Source organism: Dipodomys merriami, unplaced genomic scaffold (assembly GCF_024711535.1).
Source record: "Dipodomys merriami isolate MVZ:Mamm:240054 unplaced genomic scaffold, mDipMer1.0.p SCAF_918, whole genome shotgun sequence".
NCBI classification, from domain to species: Eukaryota; Metazoa; Chordata; class Mammalia; order Rodentia; family Heteromyidae; genus Dipodomys; species Dipodomys merriami.
In genome coordinates this window covers 62,861-76,091 of record NW_027206533.1, presented here as the reverse complement: position 1 = coordinate 76,091, position 13,231 = coordinate 62,861, and the positions used below count along the sequence as shown (strand labels likewise).

General features: G+C 47.3%; 1 protein-coding gene across 2 annotated transcripts in view; it reads right to left on the bottom strand.

The window, feature by feature from the left end:
• The window catches only part of LOC138821433 (pericentrin-like), a 74,417-nt gene that overhangs the window by 1,603 nt on the left and 59,583 nt on the right, over positions 1–13,231 (bottom strand). For both annotated transcript variants that reach the window (XM_070013642.1, XM_070013643.1), the window contains 6 exons: positions 12,794–12,967; positions 7,834–7,953; positions 6,719–6,951; positions 3,945–4,021; positions 948–1,080; positions 95–222 (listed from right to left, as the gene is read on the bottom strand). In XM_070013642.1, coding sequence (XP_069869743.1) covers positions 95–222; positions 948–1,080; positions 3,945–4,021; positions 6,719–6,951; positions 7,834–7,953; positions 12,794–12,967 — 865 coding nt within the window. The remainder of the gene's footprint in view (positions 1–94; positions 223–947; positions 1,081–3,944; positions 4,022–6,718; positions 6,952–7,833; positions 7,954–12,793; positions 12,968–13,231) is intronic.

Below are 13,231 nucleotides of genomic sequence, written 5' to 3'. Positions count from 1 at the left end.
CTGAGCTCTTCAGCTCAAGGCGAGTGCTCTACCACTTGAGCCACAGCGCCACTTCCAGTAATATATTTTTTAATGTTCAAGAAGGATTTTTTACCTGGTAGCACCCCTGCCAGTCGTTGCTGGATCATTTCTAGATGGTGAATATACTCTGTCAAGGAATGTTCTGGATCTTGAGAAGCAGTCAAGGATCTTCCTAACCTTGAATTTGGGGATGAAGTAGATCTTCAAACAAATCACCACATCAGAGAGAAGGAAAAAAGATGAGAGGAGAGAACAACAACAAAACAAAACAGCTGAGGCTCCTCAGGTGGAGCTGTGGAGAGGCAGAGCTGGGGCCTGACGGGGCACCCCAGGGCCATCTCTGTCACATCCCTCTTCACTTTAAGGAGTACATTCCTGTTTGCTTAGTGGTAATCAGGACTGAGTCAGGGCCTTACCCTTGCGAGGCAGGGTATTCTACCAGCTACTACATCCTAGCCCTGCATAGTGCTTTACGCAGAAACAACTGTGCATATTTCATTTACTAAATCTTTGTGTATGCCCTGTCACCCAAATTAGATTGTACATAACCCCAAACCCAGTACCTGCCCCAATTCACCCACCCACCTGCTCCTGCATAGGCAAAAAACCCCTTCCACCCTTCCATCCTCACCTTCAAGCCCCTGATGATGATCCCAGGGAGCATTTTCTGTGTCCCTTTTTGCTCTCATCCCAATGAGTTTCCAGACCTCTTCAGGGTCAGGAACAGGCCTTACCTTCCAGACAGCATGCACACCGAAGAGACCTCTGCCACCACAGAGCTGACACTGACCCGCTTCAAACCGAGGGACCCTCAGGCCCTCACAGACTCAAGGCTATGTTCTCCGCAATGCTCTGGGCTGGGTCAAAGCCAGAATATTCGGAAGTGTCTGGGCACCATCAGGAAAAGCCACAGCATCTCAACTGACCTTTTCAGGGAGGGGGTGGCTGCCAGCCCAGCGCCATGCGCAGAGTCCTTGGCAGGGCCTGAAGACACATCCCGAGTGGGCAAGGACTCTCTGGCTTCAGATGAAGACTGCTGCCGCCGTGATGCTCGGAATCCTTTCCCAAAACAAGCAATTATTAGGGAAAGAAATGGTATGTTGTAGGAGGAAGGCCCATCTATAAAAACATGAGACTTAAGAGTCTCTTAGGCTGGGAAATTGGCTCAGTGGTAGTTGGCTCAGTAGTGCTTGCCTTGCATGCCTGAGGCCCTGGGTTCATTCCTCAGCACCACATAAGCAAAAAGAAAAAGCCGGAAGTGGCATTGTGGCTCAAGTGGTAAAGCGCTAGCCTTGAGCTGAAGAGCTGAGAGACAGCACCCAGGCCCAGGAAGTCTCTAGTAATTTCAAAGGAAAATTTAAAGTACCTAAGTTATGACTTTTTTTTTTTTTTTTTTGGGGGGGGGGGTGTTGGTCATAGGGTTTTGAACTCTGGGCTTGGGCGCTGTCCCTGCACTCTTCAGTGCAAGGCAAGTGCTCTACCACTTGAGCCACAGCGCCATTTCCGATTTATTTCTGATTTATTGGAGATGAGAGTGTCACAGACTTTGCTGCCCGGGCTGGCTTTGAACCGCCATCCTCAGATCTCAGCCTCCTAAACAGCTAGGATTACAGGCGTGAGCCACCGGCACCCGGCTAAATTATGACATGTTTTCAGTTCTGATCGCCTGTGTCCTATCTGACCCAGCATCTTATGAGTGGCCCATGGCTGGTGGTACCCTCAGGAGCACTTTAAGAGTGACACAGGGAAGCTGTCCTACCTCTACGAGAGGCAGGAACCTGGATACCATGAGGGTAGCATGGAGGGAGTGTCCTCCTCACGACCTCGACGACAGCGATACCTACATGGTCTAGTCACTGTGATCACTGCGGACCTGAGAAGGCCAGAGGGTGGGGACGTGCTTGACACAAAGCTGGGCTGAGTAGAAAGGACTCTCACGTCTGACACCAGAGTCTAGAAAACGACTTTGCAAACTGTTCTGCTTGTCCTTGGACCCAGCTGTCCACTGGGCCAGTTAGTTGTGCACTGCACTGGGGCAGGCAGCAGCACATAGGCCTAGAGGAAAGGTCTGACTGAGCCTTGCAAGGCAAAGCATGAGGTGCCAAAACAAAGGTGTAACAGAACCGGCATAAATTCAGCTACTCTGGAGAACAAGGACATCACTGTCACTGACTCACTCACTGACTGTGCAGAACCCCTGTGGCTCACTGTCACTGACTCACTGACTGTACAGAACCCCTGTGCTCACTGTCTCTCACTGACTGACCGTGCAGAACCCCTGTACTCACTGTCACTGACTGTGCAGAACCCCTGTGCTCACTGTCACTCACTCACTCACTGTGCAGAACCCCTGTGCTCACTGTCACTCACTGACTGTGCAGAACCCCTGTGCTCACTGTCACTCACTGACTGTGCAGAACCCCTGTGCTCACTGTCACTGACTGACTGTGCAGAACCCCTGTGCTTACTGTCACTGACTGTGCAGAACCCCTGTGCTCACTGTCACTGACTGACTGTGCAGAACCCCTGTGCTTACTGTCACTGACTGTGCAGAACCCCTGTGCTCACTGTCACTCACTGACTGTGCAGAACCCCTGTGCTGTCACTCACTGACTGTGCAGAACCCCTGTGCTCACTGTCACTGACTGTGCAGAACCCCTGTGCTCACTGTCACTGACTGTGCAGAACCCCTGTGTTCACTGTCACTCACTGACTGTACAGAACCCCTGTGCTCACTGTCACTGACTGTGCAGAACCCCTGTGCTGTCACTCACTGACTGTGCAGAACCCCTGTGCTCACTGTCACTCACTGACTGTGCAGAACCCCTGTGCTCACTGTCACTCACTCACTGACTGTACAGAACCCCTGTGCTCACTGTCACTGACTGTGCAGAACCCCTGTGCTGTCACTCACTGACTGTGCAGAACCCCTGTGCTCACTGTCACTCACTGACTGTGCAGAACCCCTGTGCTCACTGTCACTGACTGTACAGAACCCCTGTGTTCACTGTCACTCACTGACTGTGCAGAACCCCTGTGCTGTCACTCACTGACTGTACATAACCCCTGTGTTCACTGTCACTCACTGACTGTACAGAACCCCTGTGCTCACTGTCACTGACTGTGCAGAACCCCTGTGCTCACTGTCACTCACTGACTGTGCAGAACCCCTGTGCTCACTGTCACTCACTGACTGTGCAGAACCCCTGTGCTCACTGTCACTGACTGTGCAGAACCCCTGTGCTCACTATCACTCACTCACTGACTGTGCAGAACCCCTGTGCTCACTGTCACTCACTCACTGACTGTGCAGAACCCCTGTGCTCACTGTCACTCACTCACTGACCGTGCAGAACCCCTGTGCTCACTGTCACTCACTCACTGACTGTGCAGAACCCCTGTGCTCACTGTCACTGACTGTGCAGAACCCCTGTGCTCACTATCACTCACTCACTGACTGTGCAGAACCCCTGTGCTCACTATCACTCACTCACTGACTGTGCAGAACCTCTGTGCTCACTGTCACTGACTGTGCAGAACCCCTGTGCTCACTGTCACTCACTGACTGTGCAGAACCCCTGTGCTCACTATCACTCACTGACTGTGCAGAACCCCTGTGCTCACTGTCACTCACTCACTGACTGTGCAGAACCCCTGTGCTCACTATCACTCACTCACTGACTGTGCAGAACTCCTGTGCTCGCAGTCACTTACTCACTGACTGTGCTCAACCCCTGTGCCTGCTGCAACTGACTGACTGCAATGCACTTTTGGTGCTCCTTGTTCTCATGCTGTGACTGCAGTGACTGAAATTCCTAATTTTCTTACTGTGTGTTAACATGTTCCACTAAAGTCTTCATGGCAACACTATGGCAAACAGGAAGAAAGGCTAATAGGTCAGCTTAATGATGATCAAAGCTCACCTGGACGCATAGCTTTGCCTTGTGCTAGAGCTCCTTTCCGATCAACTTCTTGCCATTTCCTAACCAAAAAGCGTAATCTACAAAGCAGGAAGACAAAAACACATTTAAGAATAAGAAATAACAAAAAATAAAATTTTTAAACAAAACAAAAAAGAATGCGCAAATAAGCTGGGCACCAGTGGCTCACTTCTATAATCCTAGCTACTCAGGAGGCTAAGATCTGGTGGTAGCAGTTCAAAGCCAGCCTAGACAGGAAAGTCTGTGAGATTCTGATCTCTAGTTAAATACCAAAGAGTTGTGGCTTGAGTGCTATCCTTGAGCAAAAAGCCCAGGGATACTGCCCAGGCCCTGAGTTCAAGCTCCAGTACTGGCATACAAAAAAAGAGTAGCGCAAATATAACAGGCACAGTACCACCCTAACATGACTGACCAGCACTGGCCCCACTGCCCACAGTACACACAGAGCACCACTGTCTGGGTCAGTCAATGGGACCAAGATAGGCACACACAGAGACTGCTGGCCAAGCTGGCACATGGCACACAAACTTTCCCAATGCCACGGCCAACACCCAGATGAAGCCACCTTTGTCCCTAATATGGCCCATGCAACTGGGCCAAAATGTCACCAAAGCTTAGTCTAGTTTGATCAGACCCCAGTTCAAATTTGTCTGTGCCAGCAGTAACTAGGAAAAGCACACTGCTCCCACCTGGTCTTCCGTGTCTTCTGGGCTTCAGCCTCATTCAGATACTTAGCAACAGTTATGCACAGCACAATCTGTCTCTGTCTTTCCCTCTCCCTCCAGACAGGGTCTCCCTATGTAGCCCAACTGGCCTTGAGCTCAGGGGGTCAGTAGGCAGCACCAGTGGTTCAAGGAAGTAGGTGGTCAGCATGGTATGTATGAGGGGCCCTGATGGCCCTGGTAGCGTGATCTGCAGACAAGGAGCATATGATAAGCACCTTCACGGCCCCTCAGAGGCAGCCCCCTCATGTGGGCAGAGGCCAACTGACTGAGGGACTACTGGCCTTGCCTCTTCATGAAGGAGGCCTGGGAAGCAGCCTCTCAGCCTGCTCCCCTTTGCCCATCACGCACTCAAGCACCACCTGGAAGGGAACATTCTCCCACAGATTTGGATGGACAGATGGGTACGTGGACAGTGGCCTAATGTCAGGACTCAGGTATCCTGAGGCTTAAGCAGGCCCAAGCCCAGCCTCCTCCCGCCCCGTCCACCCTGCCAGGTCTCTCCTATCCCTCTCTGTCGGCAGCCACCTATGCACATTCCCTAAAGCAGTCTAGGAGCCTGGCATGATCTTAGGAAGGAACGTGTGGGCAGCAGCAGGAAGATACATGGTACTTGGGGAAACAAATGGGTTAGAAATTCAGCAAACTTAAAACAATACCATGACATGAATTTTTACCACTGCTACTTTTGAAATAAAACTTCCTATAGCAGGAAGCTTTATTCATTGCAGAAAGGAGCCATGTGCAAATGGCCAGGGAGCACAAACAATGCTTCCAAAAAAAATCTAGAGGATGGATGTGAGGTGGACAGGACTTGGACCACAAGGCCCTTGGTGGCTGGTCAGGTCCCAGAAGTGCTTAGGCTCAACGCTGGTACACTCTCAGTGCCAAGCATATTTTCATGCACCTGGACTCTTCTTCTAGGCCACAAATCTAACCAAAACACATAAACACTGCCAGGCATTTTATTCATCCATCAGAAAGAATACTATGTTATCTGTAAAGAAATACAAGGCCTTGAAAAAAAATTACACTAGGTAAAACCAGGCTCAGAGAGACAAATGGTGCACATTTTCTCTCACATACGGAATTAGATATAAATTAGAAATATGTGTAAAAACAAAGCTGGGCACTGGCGGCTCAAGCCTGTAATCCTAGTTACTCAGGGGGCTCAGAGCTGAGGATCATGGTTTGGAGCCAGCCCAGACAGTAAAGTCCATAAGACTCTCACCTCCAATTAACTACTCAGAAGAAGCTGGAAGTGGCACTGCAGTTCAAATGGTAGGAGCGCTAGCCTTGAGCACAAAGAGGCTCAGGGACAGTGCCCAGGCCCTGCGTTCAAGCCTCAGGACCGGCAAAAAACAAACAAAACCCCCCCACAGAAACCAAATTTGCAAAGCTAAATATGATTTTTAAACACCATTCCGTAACGCTTGTTGACAAAAAAAAAAAAATCCTGGAACAAAACTTACTAGGAGCAAATTGGTCCTTATAATAACAAAACTCGAAATCTTTAGCTTCAGAAATGACAGTTGCAGGGGCTGGGAAGGTGGCTCAGTGGTAGAGCACTTGCCTTGCATGCATGAGGCCCTGGGTTCCATTCCTCAGCACCACATAGGCAAAAAGAAAAAAACCGGAAGTGGCGCTGTGGCTCAAGTAGTAGGGCGCTAGCCTTGAGCTGAAGAGCTGAGGGACAGTGCCCAGGCCCAGAGTTCAGGCCCCACGACCGGACTCCCCCCAATCCCCCCAAGAAAGAAATGACAGCTGTACACAATTTTTCTTTCTCTCTCTGCGATAGGGTCTACTATGAAGTCCAGGCTAGCCTCAAACTTGTAACCCTTCTAAATGCTGGGATTACAGGCATATACTATCATGCCTGGTTGCAGCACAACTTCTTAAAAACAAGTGTCATCTATATTTGTTTTAAGGCTTCCAAGGCCACTCATCTTGAAAACACTGTAGAGATTTGAGGAACAAAGCCACCTAAAACCCAAGAGCACTTGCTGTCCACCCTTGGGATGCAACAGCCATTACCTAAGCACCGCAATGACCACCCTGACGGCAGTGCGGAACTTCGTAAAAGGACGAGATGCAGTGACTTTCTTATCTGCTTTGGAAGGAAAAACCCCCAAATGAGCAATCATGGAGAGGGTTTCTTGTTCAGAATCTTGGAATCCGCCAATCAGCAGTAAAAGATACTTCTTTTGATAAATCAGAGCTTTCCTAAAGCTCTCCGCTCTCAGATAATGCAAGTACAATTTTTCCATCTAAGAGAAGAAAGAAAGGGGAAAAAAAAAAAAAACAGTAAGACTTAATCCAAGGAAACAAGAGATATTCTGGCTGATCTTGCCATTCAGTACAACTGTACAGCTAGCTTTTGTGTTGGTTCTGGTTATGTCCCCCAGGCTGGCCTGAGGCCAAGCCCCTCCTGCCTCTGCCTTCCTCCATGGGGGGATTACAGGTGTGTGTCACCGTGCTTGACTGTATAGTTCATTTTTACCAAAAAGCCAAATTACTTGTGTCTTCACAAACTATCACTAACTCAGCCATGCACATTTGTAGCCAGAAACAGTCCTTTTGTTGAAAGATGAACTGGGTTTATCAGACCAAGTTCAATACAAATCTATTGTCCATAGCATCATTAAATGAACCCAGTGAAGACCCTTGAATTTCTCCCCAAGTAAGATACAAAAAGGGCTCAGAAGTCTCATCATGCATTCCAGAGGACATGAAGTAAGAAATGACACCATGTGCAAAATCGGAACTTCACAGTTTGAGATCCAAAACTTGAAAATCACTTTTCCTTCTGGTGGGCTCCCAGCTAAGCCACACTCGATGCTACCAACCAGCTTATCACTGGAAGGGCTTTCTCTGGCTATAGAGACCATCTGATTCACTCAAGCACTACATTTTCCACCCTAAACCTTCACACAACCAGACCAAGTTTCAGATTCAAGTTGATGCTGTAACTTTCTTTCCTCATGGTGATCACTTTAGTGATACTGCCTTGGTCACTTGGTAGCAAACACACCCAGGAAATGAGGTTACCTCACTGTTCACAAAAATGCTTTTGCTTGCAATTCACCAACACAGGTTATAAAGTACCACTGATGTGCTGCACCTCCAGCACCTCACGGGCTCAGTCTCACCCTGACGTGGCAGGTGTCTGTGTCCTCACTCACAGGCAGCGTGGGCTGTCCAAGGTTTGAGTGTCCTGGTGAAATCGGCAAAGCAGCCCCATCTTGCTTCCACGCACATCTGCCCGGCCTCTGTAACACACCAAAGCCAGCACTCTATAAAGTTGTTCTTAAGTAAGAACACCCTGAGCAAAATAATTAAGAGGAGGTTAAGACAGGAGACACATAAACCTCAAGGGAGGAAGGCATATTTAAAGACCCTGTTGCTTCTATGGTTGGCCAATGACTTCTGACCAGACAGGGAGAGCTGGGGCATGCACGATGCTAGGTATACATCTCCCACAGGCCCGGATCCAAGAGCTGAACAAATGTGGAGAGCATGCTATGTGTCTGTGTCCCTTGTTACCTTCAGCATCTTTTCTTCTTTTTTTTGTTGGTTGTGGGGCTTTGAACTCAGGGCCTTGGTGTGCTATCCCTGAGCTCTTTTGCTCAAGGCTAGCACTCCACCATTTTGAGCCACAGCACCACTTCCAGTTTTCCTGGTAGTTATCTGAAGACATGAGTCTCACAGACTTTCCTGCCTAGGCTGTCTTCAAACTGTGATCCTCAGATCTCAGCCTCCTGAGTAGCTAGGATTACAGGCGTGAGCCACGGGCACCCAGGTCAGCATCTTTTCAATGGTGGTCAAGTTATATATTACCACATCATTAATATTTAGGCTATACTTATGACCCATCATTTACACCATACACAAGAAACATTTTAGTAAAAACAAAGAAGTATCACCGGGCGCTGGTGGCTCACGCCTGTAATCCTAGCTACTCAGGAGGCTGAGATCTGAAGATCGCGGTTCAAAGCCAGCCTGGGCAAGAGAGACCGTGAGACTCCTATCTCCAATAAACCACCAGAAAACCGGAAGTGGCGCTGTAGCTCAAGTGGTAGAGCGCTCGCCTTGAGCTGAAGAGCTGAGGGACAGCGCCCAGGCCCAGAGTTCAAGCCCCACGACCGACAAAAAAAAAAAAAAAAGAAGTATCAACAAAGTAACTCCAAATTCTAAGCTTCAAGTCTTAAGTACCTTGGGTCTAGCAAATGCAAATACCTATTTCTGCTGCAGCACTATCAAATCACATATCTAAAGCTTCGTAGATGTGAGAGGAGTCACTCCAGCCAGAGGCATGTACAAAAGATCTGACCAGCCACCAAATATCGGGGGCTCAAGATCCCTTCTTGTACACACCTGAAGGGTGACCCCGTGGTGAAAGAACAGAGAGGGCATCAGAGCCGATGTTCACGACCTGCCCTTCATGTGGCCAGCTGCCAGCATGGAGCAGTGAGGACAGCAATCAGGCAGGCTGGTCATGTCAACACACAAGCCCCCTCCTGTGGGAATACCAGAAGCCAAGATGCAGGCTGTGAGCCCAAAGCAGGCCCTGACAAGGGAGAAGTCAACAAAGGTATGAGCTGTATAACTACAGAGTGCAGTTTCAGGAAAGAACCACTCTGGCAAAGCAAGTCATACTGAACATGAAGGAGAAAGGTACTCTATCAGTTCATTTAAAGTCCACAGTCAACTCATGCATTCAAAGAAAATGTCATGATCTGGGAGAACACAGTGACTCATGCATGTAATTCCAGCTATTCAGGAGGTAGAGATTGGGAGGATCATGGTTTGAAGCCAACCCAGGCAAAAAGTGAGAATCATCTCAACAAAACAGAGCAAGATGGCATCTCCTTGTAATCTCAACTACAAAGGAAGCATAGGTAGGAAGTTACCAGCCTGGGGAAAAAAAAGTAAGATCCTATCTGAAAAATAACACTAAAGTCAAAAGAGCTGGGGGGCATGGCTCACGTGGTAAAGTGACCGCCAAGGAAGCACAAAGGCCAAGTTTTTAAACCTCACTATTGCCAATAATAACACGGTAACAAATATTACCTGCTAACGATTATTCACACTCATATATAGTGTCCTACCAGTGACCAGAGTCACACAGGCCTAACATGGTGCCCTCAACACACAACTCCAAACCACTCGGAGCAAGCACCAGCAGCTTGAGAATGAGGTGCTCACAGTCCTCAGGCAATCCCAAGCTCCTCAAGTCTGGGGATTCCACCTGTGGGTCTGCCTGGCAGTCAGACCCAAGGCCATGGGTACAGAATTCCCATCACCTTTACCTATCAGCAAAGCTCCAGAGCAGACCAAGCAAAGAAGATACAGGTGGGCGAAAAAACAGACACACACTCTACTGCTAACCAGCAGAACAGCATGAGGAAGTTCAAATGACCATGAAAGACGGAACTTCCGTGTCAAGCCAACTGTATGGATAGACAGCAGAGCCCTCCAGCACTCCCATGTGGACCTTCACCAAGAAAGACAAAATGATAGGACACAGAGCAACCCTTAGTTTTAGGGAGCTACAATCAATCAAAACATTTTCTCACAATAATGGACTTACGCCCAAAATCAAAAGTAAGAGGTTATCTGCTTGGAAGTTAAAGAATATCCTAGTAAAATAAATAAATGCAAGGGGTAAAAAAAAGTGCCAGGAGAAACCACAACAATTTGAACTGAATTAAAATGAAACTAGAACATATGAAAACTGCAGCCATGTGGAGGGAAACAGTACTGGGTGCTTATATGATACTTTACAAAAACAAAGAGCAGAATGAAGGAAATAATATAAATTATCAAAAAGTCTACAGAGAATGCTATGAAACAGAAAAGCTAGTTGTTAGTGAGAAAAAATTAAAACTTGTACAAAAAGGCCACAAACATGAGAAACTGTGATATAAGTGTTCTCTGCTGCTAGCTCCTGACAAAACTACCAAGAATCTTTGTCCTCTTATTTGGTCTCCAGTTCCTGACACAGAGGTCCCAAGGCCATCGTCATTGCCTGAGTGAAAGGAGGGTCTTTAGTTCTAGTGCGGCCTCCTGAGAAGCTGGCAGCCTAGCACGAGGTCAGGGAATCAACCAGTCAACTGCGTAATTACAGACTCTCGATCAGATCACCAATGGCCAGTGTTTATTCCCGTTACTCCACCTTGACTACAAAGGAAGCTTCCATAAAAGCACAAGGTGGAGCTGGGCACCAAGGGTTCATGCCTATAATCCTAGCTACTTAGGAAGTTGAGATCTTGAGGATCATGGTTCAATGCCAGCCCAGGCAGGAAAGTCCGTGAGACTCTTATCTCCAATAAACCACCAGAAAACCAAAAATGGTGCTGTGGCTCAAGTGGTAGAGTGCTTGCCTTGAGCTGAAGAGTGGAGGGGCAGCACCCAGGCCCAGAGTTCAAGACCCATGATTGACCAAAAACAAAACACAAGGTGGTTGGGGACAGAGCTCCATGATAAGTCCCTACTTAGCATGCACAAGGCCTGGTTTCAACGTTCAGCACCTCCAAAAGACAAAACAAAACAAACCAGGACAGAGTGCAGGGAGTTTCTAGGTAGCTGGAAAAAACTATGTTAGGTGAAATCAGGCTCAGTGAGACAAACGGTGCATATTTTCTCACATATGGAATCAGATATAAATTATAAACATATATAAAAACAAAGCTCGGCACTGGTGGCTCACACCTGTAATTCTAGCTACTCAGGGGGCTGAGAGCTAAGGATCATAGTTTGGAGCCAGCCCAGGCAGCAAAGTCCAGGAGACTCTCATCTCCAATAAATTACTCAGAAAAAGGTGGAAGTAGTGCAGTGGCTCAAGTGGTAGATCACTAGCCTTGAGCACAGAGGCTCAGGGACAGTGCCAAGGCCCTGAGTTCAAGGCCAAAGTCTGGCACCAAAAAAAGAGAACTCTGAAAAATAAAGAACTAAGGGAAGGGCACAGTGGCTCATGTCTACAATCCCAGCTACTTAGGAGGTGGGATTGAGAGCATTCGTTTTTTGTTGTAGTTATTTGTTGCTTTTAAACAGAGAGGTAACAGAGTTTTTTTAACCAAGAGAAATAAAGGCCGCTCAGAGGAGTGAGCAGTAGGACAGAAACCAGTTCTTCCAGCATCTTTTTTGTTTTGTTTTGTTATTATAAAACCGATGTAGTCTGGTTATAGTTACGTAAGTCAGGTAATGAGTACATTTCTTTTAAGATAGACTCATTCCTTCCTTCAGTCTCTCCCAGTTTTTCCCTCCCATCCCAAGCTTCAAGTTGTTTAGTTCACTTTCAACATAGTGTCTAATGAGTACCACGATGCATTTGTTCACCCTTTGTTCCTCCATTTCTGTGCCTTCCCTTAACCTCCCAAAGACAGATAAGTGAACAAACAAGACCAAAAGAAAATAAAACAAAATCAGCAACACAGAAAAAAAAAAAAAAAAACCTCTGGTTCCCACTTCTTAGAGTTCATTTCAGTATTATTTTATACGATCAGAGGCAACATAAACGTTGTGCCTTTGTGTAACCTCCTTTGGTCTGTGTGTGTCTAGTATTCTATATAATTTTCCACGTCCCGATGTAATTTTAGATCTAGCTTCCACATATGAGAGAAAATGGGAGCATCATAGTTTAAAGTCAGCCTGGAGAGAGAAAGTAAGACCTCATCTCAATCAACTCGTTGGAACAGTGGCTTGTGCCTGTCATACCAGCTATATAAGAGGTTGTAGGTAGGAGGACTGCAGTCTTAGGCCAGCCTGGAGCAAAACCGTGAGACCTTTTCTGAAGAGTAACTCGGGAAAAGAGCTGGAGTGTGCCTCAAGTGGTACAGTACTTGCTAAGCAAGTACAAAGCCCTCACCTTATAATGCAAATTAAAATTCTCAAAACAAAAGACTAAGAAAACAGAAATTCATTTCAAAACAAAGATACTACTCTGGAACACTGAGCAAGAGTTCACTAGAAGGGACAAGGCCTGCAGGGACAAGCAGGTCTGGGAAGAGGCCCAGCTCTTCAGTTCTTGTCAAACAGCTGCCAGAGGGAACAGACGGTTACTATTTGGAGTCAGCTGGCAGGGGCTGTGTCAGAGTAGGCAGTACGTACACTCAGAGAACAGCCTCTCTGCACATGGTGCTTCAGAGTCCTCTCCAGCCTGGACACTGTCCTGCACAGCTCCGCTTTCTCCCGAGTAGCTGTGCTGACAGCTTGTGTAAGAGAGTTGTTGTCTTTCAGTAGCACATCCATGAGCTGGACTTGTAGCTCTGCTGTCACTTTTTTCTTGAGAAAAAGAAAACACAAAAGTTTACTATAATTATAAATTATGTCACTATTTCAGTGATTATAATTTTAAACACATTTGGAGTTCGAAAGGAGGCTTACAGTGCTAAGTGTGGCTATCCGTCTATGGGATAGGAAATAAGCTAATGTATCCTATCTCTTCTCAGTCCAGTAGACAGTAGGATACAGGCCCATTACAAAATCTAAGAGTACCATAAACTCAGTCAGCACTTTACAATACCACTGCTTACTTTGAGGGGTCAA